The sequence below is a fragment of the Cydia strobilella genome, chromosome 21 (assembly GCF_947568885.1).
Source record: "Cydia strobilella chromosome 21, ilCydStro3.1, whole genome shotgun sequence".
Taxonomy (NCBI): Eukaryota; Metazoa; Arthropoda; class Insecta; order Lepidoptera; family Tortricidae; genus Cydia; species Cydia strobilella.
In genome coordinates this window covers 11,018,259-11,042,770 of record NC_086061.1, presented here as the reverse complement: position 1 = coordinate 11,042,770, position 24,512 = coordinate 11,018,259, and the positions used below count along the sequence as shown (strand labels likewise).

Genomic DNA, 24,512 nt, shown 5'->3' with positions numbered 1-24,512 from the left:
GGCTACATAATTGAGTTATACCTTCAAGATATTGGCAGTATGATTTTATGTATGGTTAAAAAGTTTTAATGATTCATAGCTGACTACATCTTTTTTTCTTAATAAATAAAGTCGGGTATGTGTTACATCAAATTCAAATTCAAATGTTTTATTCGTGATAAACTTAAAACTAAAATTACATACAAAAGTATACTAAAGCTATAGGAACTTATAAAATAGGTAGGAGTTGAAGTTTACCACGAAATGGTCTCGCCTCAGCATAATGCTGACCCGAAGGTCAGCGCTGATCTTCCGGCGGGACCATTTTGGGTCACGATCGCAGCCGTACGACACGGCCCAACCATAAGCTGAACGCAGCCTTTGCAGCAGCGACCAGCGCCATCTTGTCTACTGTCTATGGCAGTACTTGACATTGTCATTATTGACAACAACAAGTGTGTAAGAATAAGAAATGGCTATCAGTTTTACGCCTTTACGTCAAACAATAAACAAAACGGCGGACCATTTTTTTTAAACCTTTTTTGTTTCTTCGCAAGTGTGATGAAAAACATTGTGTCAAACACAAGTGGTATGGAAATTGTAAACTCGAGTCATAAACTCTCTCTGCCCCGTCCTTGTCCATCGTGTTTTTATCGACTCTCTTTAACAATTGTGTCCATACATCTCTTATTACACTAAAAAAATAAATGATTTTATTATTATTCTCTTTATTTATCTTTCATCTTAGGCTAGGTTTTTATAATATGGATATAAAAGTAAAATACAAAAACACTTACAAAACATTACAAAAAAATATATAAACACATTATAAAAAACCTAACCTAGGGTACCGCCGGCAGCGGGGCAAGGCCCAAGCTGCCGGTGGTCAGGGCCGCAAAGAGAGGAACCGGCGGACTATCCGCGCCGTGTCCAAGATCACCGCCTTCTGCATCTGACCCTTGATCCAACCACCCAGCGAGAGTCTCTCTAGGTGTTGGTCGAGACTCTTCGCAATGAGACCGTTCGCTGACACGACTATAGGAACAATGATCGTCGAGTCAACATTCCACATGGCGGTTATCTCGTGAGCCAAGTCTAGGTACTTGCTGGACTTGTCCTTCTCGGCCTTCACGAGATTCTCATCATGGGGGATGGTGACGTCGACGAGCACAGCCCGGCGCTGCGTTCGATCTATCAGCACGATGTCAGGCTTATTGGCTACAATAGTTGTAGCAAATTGCACTGGTAACTACGATAACTCCAGGTTTAACCGGTTAACCCCGGGTTAGTGAATGGTGCTAGTGGCCCTAATTAAAAAATGCCAATTAGCACGTAAGGTTTAGCTGTTACTACTGATTTATTGAAATAAATAAATGAAATGAAACTTTTATACCTCCATCACCGTCCATGTGACGAGACACTCGTTGAGGCAGAGACGGACAAGGCGAGCAATTTCCTACCTTTTACTTTTCTTAAGATAAGTACTTACGTAACACCCACTCATCATAGATTCAATTATTGTATAACATATGTCAAGCTTTGGATTTGGCAGCTAGTGTAGATGGCGCTATACGACGGTATTATGGTTCTCAAAAGTTAACGTTTGAGAAAATGAACACAGAAAAAATATAGCACAGTGCAGCGCCATCTATTCCATCTGTTAAATTAGGAGCACGTTTTTTTCTCAATTTCACATGTCTGTACAATTACGCATAGTATCCATTGGTATGGCACTCGATCCTTTTTTATAAGTTTTATTTTAATTAAACTCATAGTAACTATATTAGAGTTCATATTAAGCATCCACAAACCAGAGTAGCCCTTCAACACTAGCACTGGCGCTGTGTGAGTATACTTATAGGTGTGTGCGTCGCAGTACTTCGATCTACTCTGTGGCGCCGCTTGACGACGACTTGTTGCCGACGCGACAACCCTAGAGGTATGGATGGTATAGAAAGGATGCCCATCTCTTATGGCAGAATTGTTGCAAAAGTGACCGCTTTCAGCTTTAAATAATAGTTCCTAATCTCTCCGGTGGCGCTAGGTAGGCTCTGAGACCAAAGAGTATTGTAATATATAGGAGACTCTATTACATGAACCATAGAGGTATAATAATGTAGAGATGAAATGGGGGAGGGGCAGCAAATAACCCGAGCAACGTTATTTGCTCGGGTTATTTGCTAAATGTGGCGTAAATAGCTAATTCACGTATGATGCCATAGATAACTAGCAGTTACACTCGATCAGCTGATGCTTTTCCGCCATCTTGACGCGAACCAAACTGCGAAATCGCCGTGAAGTTTGCGAGTGTGGAGTCAACGTCGCGACATGTTCTCTCCGCGAAGTCACGCCGCGATTCGCGCACATAGTCTGGAGGGGCCTATAAGTGAATATGATGATCTTATGCAGCTTTTAGTTTAACTCAAACATCTGTATTAGTTTTATATATTACAAGTAATATGGACCTTGTAAGGGCACAGCAATTTAGTCTTATATATAACTTAAGCAGAAACCTTGTTCCGTACCCAAAGGGTAAAAACTCCGCTGTCTGTCTGTCACCAGGCTGTATCTCATGAACCGTGATAGCTAGACAGTTGAAATTTTTACAGATGATCTATTTCTGTGGCCGCTATAACAACAAATACTAAAAAGTACGGAACCCTCGGTGCGCGAGTCCGACTCGCACTTGGCCGGTTTTTTTTTAAACACTACATACAAGCACTTTACGAACCGTCTCAGTTAAGCGGTAAGGCTTTTGTTTTAAGTTGCGCACGATACGACGAAATAATTAAAATAAAAGAGAAGGGAAGAGAAAAGTAAATTGGGAGTTAAATATAAGACAGAGAATAATAAAACATTCATACAGTTATGTGCAATATAATATCACTAGTAGTCAATAGGAAAATGAAAATTAGGGGAAAACTATAACTTTAGATCTTTTTTTACAATTGACTGAATTGTCTCGCCAGTATGTGTCTTTTCATGTGTTAGTAAGTTTGACCTATCACTGCACTTGTAGTCGCAATAATTACATGTGTACGGCTTCTCTCTGGTGTGTGTCTTCTGGTGTACTAGCAAGTGTTCTCTCTGCCTGCATTTGTATTCGCAATTGCTACATTGAAATGGCTTTTCCCCAGTGTGTATCATCTGATGTTTCAGCAAATGTTCTCTCCGCTTGCATTTGTATTCGCAATTGCTACATTTAAATGGCTTTGCCCCAGTGTGTATCATCTCGTGTCTTTTTAAATGTGATTTCTGAGTGAATTTGTAATCACAGTGGCTACACTGAAAATGCTTCTCGCCAGTATGTGTATTTTCATGTGCTCGTAAGTTTGACCTATCACGGCACTTGTAGTCGCAATGACTACATGAGTACGGCCTCTCGGCAGTGTGTATCATTTGGTGTCTTTTTAAATGTGCTTTCTGACTGAATTTGTAATCACAGTGGCTACACCGAAAAGGCTTCTCGCCATTATGTCTCTTTTCATGTGTTCGTAAGTTTGACCTATCACTGCACTTGTAGTCGCAATATTTACATGTGTACGGCTCCTCTCTGTTGTGTATATTCTGGTGTGCTAGCAAGTAATCTTTCCGCCTACATTTGTAATCGCAATTGCTACATTGAAATAGCTTTGCCCCAGTGTGTATCACCTGATGTTGTAGCAAATGTGCTCTCCGCTTGCATTTGTATTCGCAATTGCTACATTTAAATGGCTTTGCCTCAGTGTGTATCATCAGGTGTAATTTTAAATGTGATTTCTGACTGCATTTGTAATCACAGTGGCTACACTGAAAAGGTTTCTCGCCAGTATGTGTCATTTCGTGATTTCGTAAGGTTGTCCTTTGGCTGCACTTGAAGTCACAATAACTACATGTGTACGGCTTCTCTCCGGTGTGTATCTTCTGGTGTGCTAGTAAGTTATGCTTCCGCCTACACTTGTATTCGCAATTGCTACATTTAAATGGATTTTCTCCAGTGTGTATCATCTGATGTATTAGCAAGTATTCTCTCCGCCTGCATTTGTATTCGCAATTGCTACATTTAAATGGCTTTGCCCCAGTGTGTATCATCAGGTGCATTTTTAATTTTGATTTCTGACTGAATTTGTTCTCACAGTAGGTACATGTGAAAGGCTTCTCGCCAGTATGTATCATCTGATATATTCTCTGATTGCATTGTAAATCGTTGTCGCTATATTGAAAAGGCTTTCCATCAATGTGTATTGATTGATGTTTGTGTAAATCACCTTTACACGAACTTGTGCCTTTACAATGAATTCTCTTAAAATTATTTTCAACTGTGTGACTCTTTAAATGAGTCTCTAAACTTCTCTTGGAACTGGTTGTATACTCACATTCAGCACACATGAAATTTGTAACACCGTGTTCGCTTTTCTCGTGTTCGATTACAAGCAATTTGGTTTGAAAAGTAGAACTACAAAAATCACAAGCAAATGGTTCTGGTCCGGTCGACAAGTGTGTGTTCTCTATGTGTTTTCTTAAAATAGTCTTGTTTCTGTAATGCTTGCCACAGTGTTCGCAGTAGTATGGTTTGTCTCCACTGTGAACTGTCGCGTCGTCGCGGAGGCGCTCGAGCACCACTGAACAAGCCATCGCGAGCTGTTCCCTGGCGCCGGCGGCGCTGCCGTCCGAACACACTGAAATACAAATAAACAAAGCATTTGCCTCGATAGAAAAATATCGGTAAATTAGCTTTTTTCCCTACAACCACATATGTTATCATTTATGTAACGAATTAAGCCTTTCCTATTCAAGTTGGTATACATCGTATACGACCACAGCTATCCTCTGAATATCATATATTATTATGAATGTACAGTAGCAGGAACGAGAAGAGCAGGATAACATGACAGTATTTACTAACCCGCCGCTGACGAGTCTCCGTCACTCAGCAAATCATCCGTCTCCGACTTGACGAGGGGGTCTACATCTGGAACAATAACAAGGAGCTGTGTTATATGTATTTAATAAAATATTTTAAATAATAATTTTTGTGTACCATAACATGTGGGTTATGAGAGAAATAAATTGTTCATTTTCTAAACACTAGTTAGTTAGTTTTGCCTATTTTGCGTGAAACGAGGTAGCGCTACTCTAACCACCCCAGCTCCTCTACGAAGCCTAGCAAAGTCTTCAGGTTGCTAGTTGCCTCCTTTAGTGTGCATGGATTCCTTAGGTATTTGCTCCTATATACTTCTACCTGTTTACAGTCTAGGAGAATATGTTTTGTTGTTTCTTCTTTTGCCATGCACGCTCTGCACATGGGGGCTGTCCGTTTTACCCATAATATGTAGGTGTTTGTTTAGTGTGTTATGTTCTAAACACTAAATCAAACACTTATTTACCAAAATAAATGAAGTGTCCAAGGGAAAATTATAGTAGCAATTATTATTGCCATCGTAATTACGCATACACCTAGTAATATTTGCTACTTATTTAGGAATTGGGAATACATCTTTTCACCTCAGCAGCTCAAACAAGCCTACTTTCGTCACTCCCTGGAGTGATGAAAGTGCGACTTTCCTCACTCCAGGGAGTGAAACAAACTAGCTTTTTAATTTAGTAAAGGCCATGAACTGCCACTTCATACTTCTATTACAATTTGTTTTTTTTTGTTTCTGCGTTGTTCTGTGTAATTCGAAATACATTTTAACCTTTAATATGTTCTTACTACTGAGGTGAAAAATTATATGTGCAACACGAGAGCAAAGTTGTTTTACATCTCGTGTTTTTGAGTCCCTTGCTACGCTCAAGATTCTAACTTAAAATCACTCGCTTCGCTCGTGATTGAACTATACAATCTTCCTTTCCTTTTTCGGAACTCAAAATAAACACTCGCAAGAAAAACCAACTATCCTCTCTTGTTGCACAAATAACTATTGTACAACTTTCGCATTTAGAATGTGACATAAGTATACAATATTATATGTATCAAAACATGAACTAACCCATGAGTTCTTTGCTCTTCTCTTCGCCGACCTCCGGCTGCTCTACCAGTATGGGCTCTTCATCTGAAGCAAAACTTTATTATATAAACCTCAGAATAAATACCGCTTTATGAAGCAGTCAATAAGAGTCAGGTCACCACCCATCGGTGCGGTTCAACTTGTATAATCTTTAATAGATAAAAGCTGATTTTACAAAAATGTTTTAAATGCTATTTAAATATTTATAACCATAGTGTATTTTGTTTATACCACGTCGGTGGCAAACAAGCATACGGCCCAAACCATATCAAACCAAACCCTTAAAAACCGGACAAGTGCGAGTCGGACAGGGGGGTTCCGTACTTTTTAGTACTTGTTGTTATAGCGGCAACAGAAATACATCATCTGTGAAAATTTCAACTGTCTAGCCATCACGGTTGATGAGATACAGCCTGGTGACAAACAGACGGACAGTGGAGTCTTAGTAAAAGGGTCCCGTTTTTACCCTTTGGGTACGGAACCCTACATAAGGTTTTGGGGTCGCGAAAAGCTGTTACCCCTTCATTATGCTTTTCTTTATTAAATATCGTCAGTTAACAACCATCACTCACTAATAGAATTACTACCACAAGCTCAGAGAAATGGTTTAAATTTATCATCATTTAAATTTATACCAATAAACTTATTAAAAATTGTTTATTGAGTTATAGAGCAGTTCACTGGATCAGCTGTTGATGGAAAAAATAACCCACCCTTTATGTAGGTACTTTTGTCAGCTTGAACCTTAAAATATTTTGGTGGTAATGTTTTGGCAAGGCAAAACATTACCGCAGGTTTTGGTGGCAAGTGAAAATATTGTAAATACATAGTTTAAGTAAACAAATATTGTACGCCTTAAGGCAAATTATAGTGATACCACTAAATGTAATCATGTCATGTAATCCACCTTTCTGTAACAACCTATAATTATGCAAGAAATGATTATCTTATCTTATCTTTTTTTTTCAGGTGTTACTCTTGGGCACAAATAAGCAAAATCTTACTTTTACTTGTTAGTAACTAAGTATAAGTAGTCAGAATAATACTACAAGCTGATGCAACTGACATAAGTGGCCGCACCTGTACCTACTACAGCAGTATGGGTGTGGTGATGTGTAGTGAGCATGAGTTGTCTTATGTGCTCCATCTTGTAGTGGCGACATGTGATATACATACGAGGGCATTGCAGTTACAAAGACAACAGTACTCTATTTATAGTTACATATTAAAATTATGTCAACAGACAAGTACTTACATAACACATCGAACACAGAATCATCATCCGCGCCATCAGCAGCCTGCTCAGATTTGACCGCAGAATCTGCTGAACAAAACAAGCAATGTTATTTAATGTATAAAAACAAACTGAGAAAATTTCAACAGTCTACCTTCTAGTTCTTGAGTCCGCTGACTGACAGTTTGGTAATAGGTAATATTTTATTTATTTATTTAAACTTTATTGCACAGTAAGAATATACAGTGACAAAAGGCGGACTTAATGCTACACAGCATTCTCTACCAGTCAACCTTTAGGACAAACAGAGAAACATAGTTGGTGCGGGGTATGTAAAGAACACTAAAACTAAATGCTTTAATAGACACAAATATAAATGTAATATGTAGATAAAATAAATATATAGGTACAATAATAAATATATAAATATCAATAAATATAAATAAATATGTGTATATATATATATATATTTACCTGCTACTAATTTTACTATGCAGACACTTAATCGTGAGACTTTTCAAATAGACTTTTCAGATAGTAATATGAGTTTGGAACCTTAAAAAGTATTCCTAAACTAAAGCAAAATGACTGATAAATGTTGTGTAGTAGCATATATCACTAACCCATACATTTATTGTGATTTTCAAAATAAAATTTTAATTGAGATCATTATTTTCTTGACACACCAAACACACATGAAATACAGATAATTAAAATTAGTTGTTAAATTAAATTAAATATATCTTTATTTCAGACCCACAAGTCCATATATGGTTAGTTACATTAACTTAAAAGCTATGTTAGTTACCTACACTAATTATTTTTAATTACATTTTTTTTTATATACACCTAGGTCACTTGATATAGGTCAAAGTAGACCTAACCTGCTCCATCCAGTGCCACATTATGGGGCAGCTAAATCTGTTAGCAATCACCTTCAGAATGCTGTTTCGACTTTCCCTTACGCGACCCATTAGCGACGTGATTTTTTTACTCATAATTGCGTGAAAATCGTCCGTGTGCGCTTGGGCGAACATTCCAGATGCACTGCACCACTTTGGAAGTCTCAGCAGCATTCTGAAAGCGTTGTTGTATTGAATGCGAAGGGCGTTAAAGCCAAGCCACAAATAATTTTATGGGGAAATAGTGTAAACGTTAATGACCTATTTTTACTACAAAAAAGATGCATATGAGTTCTAGCCAAGACAACAAGTGAAGAAAGTTGCAGACCACATTTCGCGAAATTAAATATACTCACCCTCACATCCTTATACATCTTGGAAACTTTTAAATTTGTGCGAAAATACGAAGACTTGTTTAAATTCCAAAACCCCAAACCACAACTACATAACTTTTATTTATTTAATCGTATGGCATGATAGTAATTGTGAAATAGAAACAGTGTAAGTGTTGTATAAGTAATTAAAGATCTACACATAGACCAGTCAGCCACTTTATGGCTTCGTCACTCAGGGTGATCAGGTCTTCGGGAGGGCCGGCGACATAACGCGTTATAGGACAGTCATGAATGATGTGCTGGATGGTTTGTGCTTCCGCACCGCAACTGCAGGCCGCGGAATCCACCCACCCACAGCGGTGTTTGTAGTAGGCGCATCGACCATGACCAGTACGCAGTCTATTAAGTTTGCACCAGTCTCGTCTAGGGAGGTCCGATCCCATTATTCTGGAGCCAGGCGTGATATCAGAGCCTAGTTTTCCCGCCATTAACAAGTCCCACTACATAACTCACGTAATCGGAATAAACTTGTGCATGCAAATCCAGCTAACCTCCAAATGTTCAGTAAAGGCCCTTACTCAATGTCCATTCGAATTTATAACCACGTCCCTCAGTTTATAAGAAATGAAACCAAATATTATCATTTTGTAAACAAGCTCAAGTGCTACCTTCTAACTGAATGCCCATACACCCTACAAGAATTTATGGATAATTAGACTAAAAAAAAAAATGTACTGAATAAAAATGGAGCATGATAAATGTTATAGTGATATAATAATATAACTACTTACATATATATTATATATATATATATATATATATATATTGTATTGTATATTTATTTGTGTGTTAGGTTTTGTTTTAATACTTATATGTATAAGTAGTAATTGTAGTATGTGTGTTTGTGTTTAATAGTCTCCATATTTAGCTCTTTGCACTACCTGTTGACTTTTGTATGAGTTCTACATTTCCTGCTACCCAAAGGTTGTCTGGAAGAGATCGCTTTTTAGCGATAAGACCGCCTGTTGTTACCTGGTTCTATTTTTTCTTTAAATATTTCTTTGTAGTTTTACATGTATGTAAAATGTATAATTTTGGTGCAATAAAGAATATTTACTTACTTACTTACTTACATAGACAATATATGATTTTAATTATTGTAATACTATAAATATTAATTTATAGTATTACAATAATTAAAATCATTTTAATTAATTACCTATTCTACTTGTTTTCACTTCCTGGTATGAATGGCTATAGCACCATTCTTTTATCCATGTCATGTATGATATTCTAGGTCTTCCTCTTCCTTTCTCAATTCTACCCTCTAGTATAATTTTGTTTAGCCCTTTGTGTCGGAGTATGTGACCTATACATTTAGCTCTACGTTTTTCAATGGCGTGCATTATTTCTCTTTTCTCTTTTGCCTTCTCTAGAACTTCATGGTGAAAACGAAAGCCCAAAATAGGCCGGAAGGGAAAATGCTGCAGCGACAGAGGGCCGGGCCCTCTTAATATTGATGGATTCTATTTGTTATTATTGTTTATAGATTTATTTTATAAGACTACCTTAGAAATAAGTAGATAGAAAATGTTGCTACGCCCTAGTAGGGTCCATGATTGTACTCACTTTATTTTAAGAACATCTGTAATACCATGGTTGCAACGAATAAATGAAATGAAACCTTTAACAATCAGTGCCTGCAGCTCCGCCTGGCTGCGCTGCACTTGCAGCTTGAAGTCGCTCGCGTCTCGCAGGCGGCCCACGCACGCCGAGCAGATGCCGCACGAACCCGCGCCGCCCACCACCAGCTGCAAGTTAAATAATACGTTAATTAACAAAGGCAACGAATTATAGTCTTTGCGAATAATTGTTTCTAGTCATCAAATTATTGTTGCTATTACTCCACTATTAAAGTTGTAGTACTTACATGTATATCAAAGCACTCTTTGATCATGTCGGCATATATCTCTTTTATGCCGAGATGTGTGTACGGCGTCGTCAGGTCCTTGTCCGGAACACGCCGCAAGCAGCAGCGACACGCGTGCGTCACGTCCATCACGGCAGCCGTGCGGTGCGCAAGAATGCTCCAATGGACTCAAAACAAATACCACAACAATACGAGCGAAAGTGCTATTATTATATTAGATAAATAGCAGCCTCTAGGGTCTTTGCCAGAGTCAGTTAGAAGTACAGCATGAGTATCAACAAAGTTTAATAATTATACATTATTATATTAGCAAGAAAAAACAGCGTACTTTCAACAAAGAGAATTTAAGAGAAATGACCCTGACAGTTAATAGTGGAGGTGAAAGGTACGTTCAGAAAAAGTAGTAAAGGTATCGGACCATACGATCGAACAGGCTTCGGACAAATGCCGCTAGCCGATACGCCCGTCTGTAACGTTAGACCACCTTTAAGTGCACTACAGACTACGGGGCGCGAAGCCGCTAACGCGAGTGTGGAGTCGATTTCGCTGATTAGCGAGCTAGACTCTGTGGTGCCAACATAGCGAATCGAATAGTGCTGTACGCACGCATTCCCAGCATTTATCGATAAATTCTCCATGGTACCTCCCGTAGTATGTTCTTAGTAGTTTGTGGTACCTCCACAGATTATTAACTAGTTACTTCGTGGTACCTCTGGGGCCATGCATAATAAGTTATAATTTTTATCGATAAAAAATGAAACAAATCACCTTGCAGTCTAAGTATTTTATTTAGAAAAATTACAAACATTACAAAGCCTAGTTTGCTTTGCCACCTTGCTCCGAAGTTTTTTAATAAATTGGCCGGTCAGGATCTAAAGGTCCCTCCACACTCATGCGCGAATTACGGAAAAAAGCCGCGCGAAGCCGTGAACGCGAGTGTGGAGTCGATTTCGCTGAATAGCGAACTAGACTCCAGGTATACGATCGCTGACGCTCACGCGCGGTGCGTCGCGATTCGGGGCCGTGATTGGCTCGTGCGGTGCAACAGTGAAGGCGTCCAATACGCAAGCTTGGCTTGACGTTTGTGGTTGATGCGTTAAGGACCCTCCACACTCATGCGCGAATCACGGCGCGAAGCCGCGAACGCGAGTGTGGAGCCAAGTTCGCTAATAAGCGAACTAGGCTCCACACTCGCGTTTGCGGCTTCGCGCATGAGTGTGGAGGGTTCATAAACGCATCAAAATCCGTTGCGTAGTTTTAAAGGACGTACTGGGTGCGTTCCATTTCACGTAAAAACTTGAGACTTTTTTTTTCTTGTTCTTTATTGTGGAAATTCATTTCATGGTGTGCTCTTACACACATTGACACTGGAAAAGGGGACTGGGGTAATTAGTGCCCATCTCTTTTTAAAACTGACTTTCTCGTATAACTGAACTTTAATTAGGATTAGAATCTCCGTGTAGGTACGTTCTGCTTGTTGTACACTGCTCTTCTCTCTCTCTATGGACAGTGTATGGGGAGATTGTCTCCACTTCTGTTGGAACAAGTCCTGAGGGATATATACTCACGTGATGTGAAGCATACATAGGGACAGATAGACAGCAGGAAGCGACTTTGTTTGTTTGTATATATAGTGATATAGTTGGTCAAGCAAATCTTGTCAGTAGAAAAAGGCGCTTCAAATTTTTTATGGGACGATATCCCATCGCGCCTAATTTTTTTTGAATTTGCCGCCTTTTTCTACTGACAATATTTGATTGACCAACTATACTCATGGAATTTACTTAGCAACGCTTGAGGAGCGGAAATTGCTTGAAACGCCTCGCTTAACGATTGGCACGTTGGCGCTTGGCGCCCTGACCCATATTCAGAGGTCGTAGTAGAAGTTTGGCATCCAGCCGGGTATCTGTATGGAAACAGACTTGACATAAAATTACTGACTTAACGGATCCCGTTCTGCTACACGAATTGGCAAAAGGGCGGTTTCAGACTAGCGTATTTTTACGCGCGTGTACGGTCGTTTCGGCGTAACGAGCTTACACGCGAGTTACATTCCCCTACACTTGGTTTTTAAGGCGCTTCACGCGCGTTACTTTTCCCTAAGGTTCCTCCACACTCGTGCGCGAATCGAGTGTGGAGGTAGTTCTACATTTGATCGTCACGCGCGTACGCCTACGATCGTATAAAACGCTAGTCTGAAATCGTCATAAAGCGTTTTAAAAATAAGTGACGAAATCGTCTATGTCGCGAAAAAATATTACTACAATAACAGTTTTGAATGATTTACGGTTAGTTTCACTAGACTTATATCGACCGTGATATACCTTTTGTATTGTTTTTGAGCTCCCGATAATTCAACGCAGTTGGGCGTTTTCTAAAATAAACATTTGAAAACCTGATTCTTTCAAATCTGGACATTCTTGGGCTCATTGTACTCAGAATCGACAGCATTCTCCATCCTGCCATTAAAAAAAAAAAAATATATCTTTATTTCAGACCCATAAGTCCATATATGGTTAGTTGCATTAACTTAAAAGCTATATTAGTTACCTACACTAAGTATTCTTTAATTACATTTTTTTTACACACCTAGTACCTACTTGACATAGGTCAAAGTAGACCTAACCTGCTCCATCCAATGCCACGTTATCGGGCAGATAAATCTGTTAACAATCACCTTCAGAATGCTGAATTAAAAAAAAAGATGTCCCAAAATGTCCATTCCATTACGTCACGTTTTAGTGTGAATTTATTTTCCCTTGTATGTACGTGACGTAGTGGAATGTATATACTATGTTCATACATTTTTTTTATCATCACGATTGAATATGCTAGTGATTCTGAGTTGAAAGAACCCAAAAACACCAGGATTTGTGAGAATCAGGTTTTCAATATTTATTTTAGAAAATGCCCAGTTAAGCGGCCCACTGACTATGTTGTTCGGAACTGTCAAATTTTTGTTCTAACTGACAGGCCGATATCGTCCGGCGGACTGATAGTCAGTGGACCCCTTTACATGCATCTTGTTCACGGGTAACTAAAGATAACGGAAAACAATACAATAGGTAATCACGGTCAATATCCCGGTCGATATAAGTCTAGTGAAATATTGCCTATTATCGATTCCAGTTCACGGACAATATTATTAAGATTTTATAATGGGTGCAAAGTTTAAAGATAATTAGATACAAATTAAGGTTCATCCATTAATTACGTCACACGAATTTAGAGGTTTTTTGACCCCTCCTTGCATATTAGTAATTTTATAACCCAAAACCCAGATTAGGAAAGAAAATTAAACGACTAAAAACGATTATCGTTCCAAAAACTTGTTATTTAACAGCGAATAAAATAATTTAAATAAGTTAAAGTAACGTGACAAAGTTTGTGACTGCCCTCTCCCCCTTGTCACAACATGTCACATTTTCTTTACCCCCTCCGCCCCTAAACAAAACGTGTGATGTAATTAATATATGACCCTTTATCTTATCTTATAGTTTCGGGGGCCCTTACGGATACACTTCGACCCATAGGGATCTTTTGTGCAGTTACCCCCTAGGAAAGATCCGTCCGCTACTCAAGAGCCTTCCCCACCATCTCCATATGCCGGATGATGGACCTTATGGGTAGCTTTTTGAATTCCTTTGGTACCAGGTAGCCTGTTCCAAAGTCCTTCATTCTTTGTCTGGCGAGGGCGTGACATTCACACATAAGGTGTTCTATTGTCTCTTCCTCTTCGGCACACATACGACAATCGGTGTTGTCAGCGTGCCCCATCTTGGCCAGGATTCCCTTGACCCCGTAATGGCCAGTAAACACCCCCGTTATTATTAGGAGTTGCCGTTTGCTAAGTTTCCAAAGCTTTTTGCTCCAACCAAAGTGATATATGACCCCTTACTAAGGCTAATTTAAGTTAAAGAACAATAATATGCTTTCTGATATTATTTATTAATTATTCTAGCCTTCGGGTGAGTGAAGCTATAATTCCTCCGCGTATAATTGAATAAAATGCAACTCAATTTTCACGTTTTTTTGTGTTGAGCGTAATCGGTTATTTCTGTACTGGCAATATTGTGACACACAATGAAAATACAATCATGTTACAAAATAAACTTAAATAAATATAAAAAAACCGGACAAGTGCGAGTCGGACTCGCCCACCGAGGGTTCCGTACTTTATAGTATTTGTTGTTGCAGCGGCAACAGAAATCTGTGAAAATTTCAACTGTCTAGCTATCACGGTTTAAGAGATACAGCATGCTGGTGACAGGGTCTTAGTAATAGGGTCCCGTTTTACCCTTTGGGTACGGAACCCTAAAAATAGAGTCCAGGCAAACTCTAGCCTCGTAAGACCGCATGTGTATTACAATGTACACTGTATATCAATCTGCTTCGAACCTTTCAAAAACTAAAAATGTACATATACGCCATTGTTTCTTTTAAGCGAGCGGTCGGCCATTGTGTCTGAGCGCGTGCCACGTGTTCAGCCACAATGGCACGCGCTCAGACATAATGGCCGGCCGCTCACACAAAATAAGCAATGGCTTTTGTTTAACAGATTAGGGTCTTAAGCGTAAAAATCATTTGAGAAAATTCATACTATAGCATTTCTTTTGTGTCATCGTTTTCTAAGGCAAACGAAAGTCACCCTAAACTACTACGAAACAAGGTTCAAAACAAAAATAGGGAAACTTTTTATGGTGGGCCTTACGTGGCGTAGAGGCACTGTACGACACCAGGAGCACATCGTGCAAGGGAACCACGATAACATCACACAGTTCACACCCGACAAATGGCAAGGGCCTGACACTATTTGATAGAGAAAGACAGTCTTATTGCGATTCCTATAAGAGGACCGACCTTATCACCGACCGGGTGGCATAATAGGTAGGAGGCGATGGCAAAATACTAAAATTTATAAGAGTGAAAGAGAAAAAATCCTATGCTGCCCAAATTTTATATGAACATTCTTTCTCTTACCCCCGGTCGCTCGGTGGCGCGTCTATAACTACTTGTATATACTATGTCTATGACAAATGCTCTTAGGTAAATAAAGTATGAACATGAACGTTATCTACCCGTCATTTCCTATCTCTATCTCACACACATAAAATTATATTGGTTTCCTTCTCGCACAGTGGGATTGACCGCCGGCACACAGGCGAGACAGCAATATAACAAATTTGACTGTATTTAATTGTAAATTACGTTACAAGTGCGAAAAGTAGGAAATTTGAAACGAGTGGTAATAAATTAGCGTCGTAAAACCGAAGGGAGTGTTTTAAATCGACATGAGTTGCGAATTACCTATTCGCACATGTATCATACAACGTTTTACAGTACATATGAACATGACCTGACCCTTTAAATTTAACGTGCTATTTTTTTTAATTACAAAAAGGCAAAGTAAAGTAAAGTGCGGTAAAGTAGCCCCATATGTACTGTAAAGTAAATTATTTCACACCATGCATGAAATAAAGCACCAGATAATTATAAGAAAAACATATATAGCAGTAATTTATAAACACAAGTTCTATTTAATAAATCGGATAGAAATATGTATAAAAAGTAGGTAAGTTGACCGTGACGTAATGTTTCATATAAGCAAATCTTTTGACAGTTCAAAAAAAGAAACTGATTTGACTAGCAGGAGAATACCCTATTACGAGCGGGTGATAGAGATAAGTATAGCATCCGCTAGCTGGCGCGGGACGGGTACACGGAGCCGGCTAACGAAAAATAGTATGGAGCAGAGAGCGAAACTTTGGTGCCGATGACAGACGTATGACGTCAAGCTAAATACAGAGTGTTGTTATACTTGTTATCTAGATAATAGATACTTATTAGCCTCTTTAGTTTACTGATATTGAAACTTGAGTTGAGAGTTTTTCTCCGTACTGGACACGTATAAAAACATAACTAACTGTCTTTGTCATGTTAAAAATAATATTGTTGGAAATGGCAACAAATTTCTGTTTACTTATTTTTTTATTAGTAAAATATAACCGAAATATTATCGCTTGAAGTAGCTATGGAGTCTATGCAGCCGTATTTGCAGGAATTTCCTTTTCTGATTGTAAAAAATGAAAAAATGTACTGCTCCTGCTGTGACCAAAATTTAACAGCAAAAGAAAGCAATATAGAGAAACATTTGAAAACAGAAAGCATATTGAAAGAGAAGGAGCGAAAATGACACAATACAACATACAAGCAACGATCCCACGAACGAACCATTGGCATTCGCGAACGATTAGCGTTATTCCCATCAAAAGAAATTGATTTAAATGAAGAATGGTTGACCGTCAACAACATTTGCTCCAGGTGTGGTTATAGGAATTATGACCAGTGCGACGCCAATTTTGTTAACTAGCGAGAGGTTCAAGAATTATTTTGCCCTGAATGTACGTGTATCTAAATATTTAAAAAAAACTTCGTCATTCAGAGGAACGTTTTGTTGTTTTGTTTTATTTACACGAGGAATAATATTTTTTGTTTGAATTACATTAGATTAGAATTAGTCATTACCCAATAAAAAATGTTACTCGTATCGTTTTTTAATGTTTACATTATTTTTTGTGTAAATTACCAAGCATTTTTATAAATACACGATTATATATATATATTAAGAAACATTGAGGTGTTACGTTGTTTTAACCCTTAAATGCATGATTTTTTTGTATAACTTTTTAATAAATTGAAATAGATGTGTCATGCTGTATAAAAGTAATAAATGTGATTTTGGATAGCTGCATATTGAGCCACGGACCATCAAATATACGATGCATATATACATCATTATGCATTTAAGGGTTAAAAAACATCCTATATGCGACTTAACGTCATACGTCTGTCATCGGCACCAAAGTTTCGCTCTCTGAGTATGCAGCAACGCTAACTGAAGCGGACGCGTGCGGCGGATTTTACCTACAATCGCTAGCAGTTCCCACAGGCGTCAGCTAGCAAACGCCTGTGGGAACAGGTGGGTTATATAAAATTCTTCGTCCTTACTTTAGCGACTTCCCGACCACTATCGGAACTACTCTAGGGTTTTTCACCGAAATCCTTTGGTCCGAGGTGTTTTTGCACAGCCCGTTTACTTACATCTACTTTTCAAGTAGCAGTGGCTACCAAGAAAAGGCTAAAAAGGTAAAAGGAAAATATACTCTTTTCGTATATTTGTAACATAGAAATAGTACTGCACGTGTAGTCACAATGACTACATTAATGAGGTTTTTCTCCAGTGTGTATCTTCTGGTGTCTTGTCAAATATGATTTCCGACCGCATTTGTAATCACAGTGGCGACAATGAATCTGTCGTAATCGTAATAGACGCGTTTTGTCAGAGAGTGTACCTTATGTACCTAGTACTATTAGTGTCATATTCCACACTTAATAGCACTTCCTATTCTGATGTTTAAGCAATTCTTCGTTTCGCCTACACCTGTACTCGCACTCGCTACATTTTAATGGCTTCGCCCCAGTGTGAATCATCTGGTGTCTTTTTAATTGTGATTTCCGACTGCATTTATAATCACAGTGGCTACACTGAAAACGCTTCTCGCCAGTATGTGTCGTTTCGTGATTTCGTAAGGTTGTCCTTTGGCTGCACTGGTATTCGCAATGACTACATGTGTACGGCTTCTCTCCAGTGTGTATCCTCTGGTGTACTAGCAAGTTTACTTTACTCCTGCAGCTGTAGTCGCACTCGCTACATTTAAATGGCTTCGCCCCAGTGTGTATCATCTGGTGTAATTGTAAGCTTGATTTGCTATTGCATTTGTAATCACAGTTGTTACAAGTGTAAGGCTTCTCGCCAGTGTGTGTTCTTATGTGACATTGTAGGCGACCTTTGTGACGAGATTTGTAACCGCAGTAACTACATTTATGAAAAGGCTTCGCTGTGTTGTATGTCCTCTTCTGTGTCTTCTGGTCACCAGTGTGTATCGCAAGGCGTTTGTGTAAATCACTTTTAAACGGACTTTTATAACTACAGGGAGTGCAATTAAGAGGCTTGTCTACAGTGTGAGTTTTTAAATGAGCGTGCAAACTTTTCTTGTTAGTCGTTGTATACTCACATTCGGCACACATGAAATCTGTAATACCATGTTCGATTTTCTCGTGCTCTAACACAAGCGATTCAGTTTGGAATGTAGAACTACAAAAATCACAAGCAAATTCTTTAGGTCCACTAGATGAGTGAGTATTTTGTATGTGTTTGCTTTCACTGTGAACAGTCGCGTCGTCGCGGAGGCGCTCGAGCACCACGGAACAAGTCATGGCGAGCTGTTCCCTGGCGCGGGCGTCGGGCACTGAAACACAAAACAAAGCATTTTAAACGGATTATATCCCGAATTTAAAATTAGAACCTTTGAGAGTACTTGCGGTCACCGGTAGTAGGCCAAGCAATAAGAAGGTATAGAAGGAAATGCTAGGAACACAATTTTTGACTCCGTAAATTTGTTTGGACTAGTTAGGAGGTAAACATATCAACAGTCCCCGGTCGTAGCCCTGGTGCCGCGGGGGAGAGAGGGGTTTCAAGGTTCCATTTTTCGGTTTTTCGATTATATCTCGAAAAGTTTGCGTCTGAGCGACATGGCCACTTATGAAAACTGAAAAGTGAAACTGAAAGTGAACTTAACAAAAATGAAAAGTGATTTAATTTGTTACAAGTTTTATTAGTCAAGTTTTTCGATACCTTGTATAGTTTTTGAGATATCCGCTCTTGAAGGTTTATTTGGGGCTCTCAATTTCATCTTGATTAGCTACATGAGTGAAGCTGCTAGGCCGGGTTTGGTATCGTTTTCGCATAAATTGGGGGTGCTGACAACTGACATGTCGATATCGTCCGGAGGACTGATACTCAGTGGGCCCCTTTACGTTATTTTAACCCTTAAATGCATAATGATGTATATATGCATCGTAAAAAATATATGTTTTTTTAAATACTATGATTTTTTTCTTTATTTTTCCCTCAATCTATACAACATGACACATCTATTTCAATTTATTAAAAAGTTATACAAAAAATCATGCATTTAAGGGTTAATTATAAAACTCCCGTGAGACTCGAACATATTAAAATTAATTTAAACGGGTTACTCACGTATTATTAAGTCGAATAAACGCTCGACATGTTTCAATCCCATTTTCGAGGATCTTCTTCATGGAGCATCGGCAGACCGGCACCGCTTTTACTGGTCAAGCGCGATTGATAATAATTGTTACATGTCATTTTTTAGGGTTCCGTATTTTTTATCTAGTAGGTAGGTATGATGTGCATATAACTGTTTAATCCATATTACATAAATTAAATTAGTTATTAAAATTGACAATATATCAATTATTATTAACAATGGGAATGTAATATATATAATATACAATGTCACGCTCTAGCCTGTATTAGTTATTAAAGCACTAGTGAAATGTCAAAAAACTCACTATAATCAGAAAACATCTTCTCAAGAAGCCACTTTTTTTTAATTGGTCCTTAGGACCCAAGGATTGATTTAAGAAGTGTAGCCACCAGCCTGGTGCAACAGATCTCGTTCAGTGTGGCAACGCTTCCAGTGATATGGTGAGGTTTGAATTTACTTTGTGAGGCTGGTATCGCACGTGTGTATGGTAGTGTTGCAGTACTCACCCGACATGCAGTCCTCGTCACTCGCCTCGTCCGACAGCTCCGGCTTGACTGCCCGCTCCTCCACTACAACAACAACTCTACTTCATGCTGTGTCTTACATTACATTACAGTTGTATATAAAACTAAATATTATTAAAGACTCGCATTTGCGAGTGTGAATTACCGCGATACAGTTTAATATATTTAGACAAAATGCTTGAATCAATGAACTTTTATGCAACTTCGTTTATTGTACATGTGCAAGTGTATTTGTCCCGTGTCTTTTATTCGCCTATCACTACATAGTATAAAGCACAGTAGCTTTCCGCTGTCTGTCCGTCCATCTGTCCCTATGTATGCTTAGATCTTTAAAACTACGCAATGGATTTTGATGCGCTTTTTTTCAATAGATAGAGTGATTCAAGAGGAAGGTTTATATGTATAATTTGTAAAGGTTTTGTGTAAATTAGTTAAACTACCCGTGCGAAGCCGGGGCGGGTCGCTAGTGGCTCATAAAACACTCAAGACTCGTATATAATGATGACACACTTTGCACACTTGCACTAAATGTACTAGTTCGTGGGTTTGCGACGACGACTCACAAATTTCGCATCCTCGCTCCAGATCGTGCCTGGTGCAACAAATTTCGTTGCCAGTGATATGGTGAAGTTTGAATTTATTTTGAACACACGAGAAAAACACCAACAGATAGAAAACAGTATGAGTCTAATGAACTGCTTTATCGACGCGTGCGCACGTTTTACAGGCGCATAGACTGCCATAATAAATGATATCTGAACAAACTGATTCAAATAATTTATTTGCATAGACATAGAACACAGTTCTGAGAAGGGAAGGGTGTGAGAAGGCGTTACAAAATAAAAGCAATCCGTGCATTCAGTCTCCGTAGCAAAATATAAATAGGTTATATGTGGTATTTTCTATGAAAAGGGACTTTATTGTCGATGGCGCTTACGCAATTATAAACGATGCTCCGATATAAATACAGTGCCGCGCGAGGCTGTGCGGCGTAAGCGCCATCGACAATAAGGTCCCTTTTCATAGAAAATGCCCCATATAAAATTTGCATAGTGATGTCTAAATATAAAAAAATGAGGATCAAGGTTACAATTTACATAAACTAAAAATGGATTAAACAACAACGTCAAGGCTATAAAGATAAAATTTAGAATTTAACAATAGGTACCAAATTATGAATGTCAAATAAAAAATAGAATTACATATTACAATGGAAAAGAAAATCAAAATGTCAGTTCTGATCCAGATAATTATTTTTTTACGCTGAAGTCTGATTTCACTTCTGTCTGATAAGCGAAGCGCTGGTGGCCTAGCGAGAGCGTGCGACTTTCAATCCAGAGGTCGCGGGTTCAAACCCCAGCTAGTACCAATGAGTTTTTCGGAACTTATGTACGAAATATCATTTGATATTTACCAGTCGCTTTTCTGTGAAGGAAACATCGTGAGGAAACCGGATTAATCCCAACAAGGCCCAGTTTCCCCTCTGGGTTAGAAGGTCAGATGGCAGTCGCTTTCGTAAAAACTAGTGCCTACGCCAATTCTTGGGATTAGTCCAAGCGGACCCCAGGCTCCCATGAGCCGTGGCAAAAATGCCGGGACAACGCGAGGAAGATGATAAAGTCTAATTACACTTGAACTATTGACTTGTATATGAAGCAGGTACTCACCCAACAACGGTTCATCCTCGTCGCTCGCCCCGTCTCCGGCCGCCATGTTTAACCGGAGCATGTCATCTAGAGCAACCAACATAAAAATAAGCCTCATATTCCGTGCAGTTATCAGGACAGTCAAACGAAAAGGACACCTGTATCTTGAAGTAATTTATTTTCATATTTTTTAGTGTTCTTACACAACACAAATCATTATAAAACTCGCCTCTTCAACCAATGTGTCATGCCCACCATGATATACGGTGCCGAGACATGGACGCTTACTAAGGAGGCTGTGCATAAAATCCGCGTAGCACAGAGAGCCATGGAGCGCGCCATGCTCGGTATCAAGCTTCAAGATCAAGTAAGGAATGTCGAGATCCGTCGCCGCACCAAGGTGCCAGACGTTGGTTTCGTCATAACCAAACTAAAATGGAGTTGGGCGGGACATGTTGCTAGGCAGAGTGATGGCAGGTGGACTAAAATGTTAACGGAATGGTAGCCGCCTTCGGATGAAAGAAGCCCCTGGCGTCCGTTGGCACGTTGGGTGGACGACATTCGGAAGATTGCAGGTCACTTCTGGATGAGATTAGCTCAGGACCGGGACAAGTGGCGTACTGGAAGAGATGCCTATGCTCAGGAGTGGGCGATACAAGGCTGATATGGTGATGATGATGATGATGATGAATAAACCTTACATAGTAATAGTAATAGCCTTTATTTCATGATTCTTTTTTAACAATTACATAAAATTACAATTATTACTGGTTTATTATTTGCATGTCGCGTGTGCGGAAAAGGCCTCCCCCAGTTTTCTCATTCCTTTCTATCCTGCGCTGTTCTCCACCAGTATCTGTCGAAGTTGACTAGCTCGTCTCTCCATCTTTTATTTGGTTTTACATATGTTATCCTAATACTGATCGATTTTGAGTACATAACTTCACTGGGTGATCACATTATTTATGCTATAAATGTAAATTTAGCCAGGTAATGGTCTAGTCACATTTTCTAAGCCTGTTGTTAAAACTAAGTACTCACGCAATATCTCATCAGGTGTCCCATCCATCCATGCATCTAGCGTCTCTAGCTTGACCGAGGGCTCTTCACCTGAAGCAAACATACAAATTTATAAGCAACAGGCTAGTTAGGCCCCCAAAATAATCAAAGCCCCATTAGCAACCGAGTAGTGAGGGTTTGGAACAAACGGCCAAATAAGATGTGGTCTTGGGCCACAATGTCAAACAACTTAGACATGTGCATACATGTGTCTTCTAATACGTAACAACGACTTTATCTGAAGATAGATACAGGCAATATCAGTTGCGGTAACTGCCTGGCAGCTTTTTAAACACTAGATAGTGACCCTGCCTCTGAATTTATTGCACCAATGCCGATGAGCACCAATATTTCTTCCTGAGTCATGGGTGTTTTCTATGTATTTAAGTATTTATATATTATATATATTGTTGTCTGAGTACCCACAACACAAGCTTTATTGAGCTTACCGTGGGACTTAGTCAATTTGTGTAAGAATGTTCCCTATAATAATTATTTATTATTAGTGCTTGAGAAAGGAGACCTAGGCTCTCCGAAACATGTCGCGCGAGTGACTAAAACAAGTGAGTCTAAACCGTAAAATGATTTAATTTTAATATTATTATTCACTGCAGAGCAATAGACTCACCTGATGCAGGCTCACTGGTCCCGTCTTCATCCTGCATTTCTGGATATTCTGACCTGACTGCAGATTGTTCCTCTAGAGCAAACAAACACAACACAAATCACATACTTTATGCTCAAAATAAGTCCAATTGCATTCAATGAACTTCTGTATACATCTCAAACTGAATGACTGAAATATATTACTTGTTTGAAGTGTGGTGCGTACCTTCCATGCTCTCTCCCTGCAGCCGCGCCTGCAGCTCCGCCTGGCTGCGCTGTACTTGCAGCTTAAAGGCGCAACCGTCTCGCAGGCGGCTCACGCATGCCGAGCAGATGCCGCACGAGCCCGCACCGCCAACTACCAGCTGCATGTAAAAAAATCAATCATATGAAGTGATAACCTAACCTTGTTTCTAACAATAACTTCGATCTTTAACTTAACGAAATTTTCAGTTTGTGTACGTTTCGCTACATAAACAAAAATGTCATTCTTACATTTATGTAAAAGCACTCTTTGATCATGTCGGCATATATCTCCGTTATACCGAGATGTGTGTACGGCGTCGTCAGGTCCTTGTCCGGAGCACGCCGCAGGCAGCAGCGACACGCGTGCGTCACGTCCATCACGACAACCGCTACGTTGTTGCCGTTGTACGTACTCGCCAATCCTCACAAGTAGCCCTTCCTCTGACACAGACAAACTCCAACAGCGGGAATTCGTGAATGAAATAATTATTTAAATATCCAGACAAAACAATTTTATGCACGAGTTAAATTGTCAGCTTGGGGGTGTGAAAGCAAAACTATAGTTTGTCAAAGGATAGTTCTTTTGTTATTATTTACTGACAATTTTGTTTGACCATCTATAAACCCGACTCGCCGTTCCTTTTCAATTTGTGATCGATAGTAGGCACGTTTTGGGGCAATCTTATATTTTGTAATGCTTGGCTATCACCATAAATTTAATATAAATTGCGTTTGCACTCTCTGCACTTCCATTTTATCGGCCATAATCTCAGTAGGATCTTGGGGGGTTGGCCGGTCGAAGTGGCAATCCCTAAGTCGCTCCAGACTACGCGGAGCGAAGCCGCGAACGCGAGTGTGAGGTCGATTTCGCCGCACGAGTGAGTGTGGCGGGCCCTCTAGAATTGTGTCAAATTTTTGTTTTTTTAGTTG

At 39.3% G+C, this 24,512-nt stretch overlaps 1 protein-coding gene across 5 annotated transcripts; it reads right to left on the bottom strand.

The window, feature by feature from the left end:
• Window positions 1-2,840: 2,840 nt before the first annotated feature.
• Window positions 2,841-24,463, bottom strand: LOC134750956 (zinc finger protein 260-like). 5 transcript variants are annotated; one of them, XM_063686243.1, is made up of 7 exons: window positions 23,832-24,447; window positions 23,563-23,701; window positions 23,359-23,430; window positions 22,713-22,781; window positions 21,693-21,758; window positions 20,008-20,070; window positions 2,841-4,637 (listed from the first exon to the last, which is right to left on the bottom strand). In XM_063686243.1, the coding sequence occupies exons 1-7, from the start codon at window positions 23,958-23,960 to the stop codon at window positions 2,902-2,904; spliced, it is 2,274 nt and encodes a 757-aa protein (XP_063542313.1). In that variant the 5' UTR covers window positions 23,961-24,447; the 3' UTR covers window positions 2,841-2,901. The 5 variants fall into 5 exon arrangements, with proteins under 5 accessions (XP_063542313.1, XP_063542315.1, XP_063542316.1 ...); XM_063686248.1 differs by lacking the exon at window positions 2,841-4,637 and adding an exon at window positions 17,515-18,676 and having other exon boundaries at window positions 23,832-24,463; XM_063686245.1 differs by lacking the exons at window positions 20,008-20,070; window positions 21,693-21,758; window positions 22,713-22,781; ... (1 more) ...; window positions 23,563-23,701; window positions 23,832-24,447 and adding exons at window positions 4,865-4,930; window positions 5,949-6,011; window positions 7,222-7,290; window positions 10,122-10,248; window positions 10,368-10,696.
• Between the last annotated feature and the right edge of the window lie 49 nt (window positions 24,464-24,512).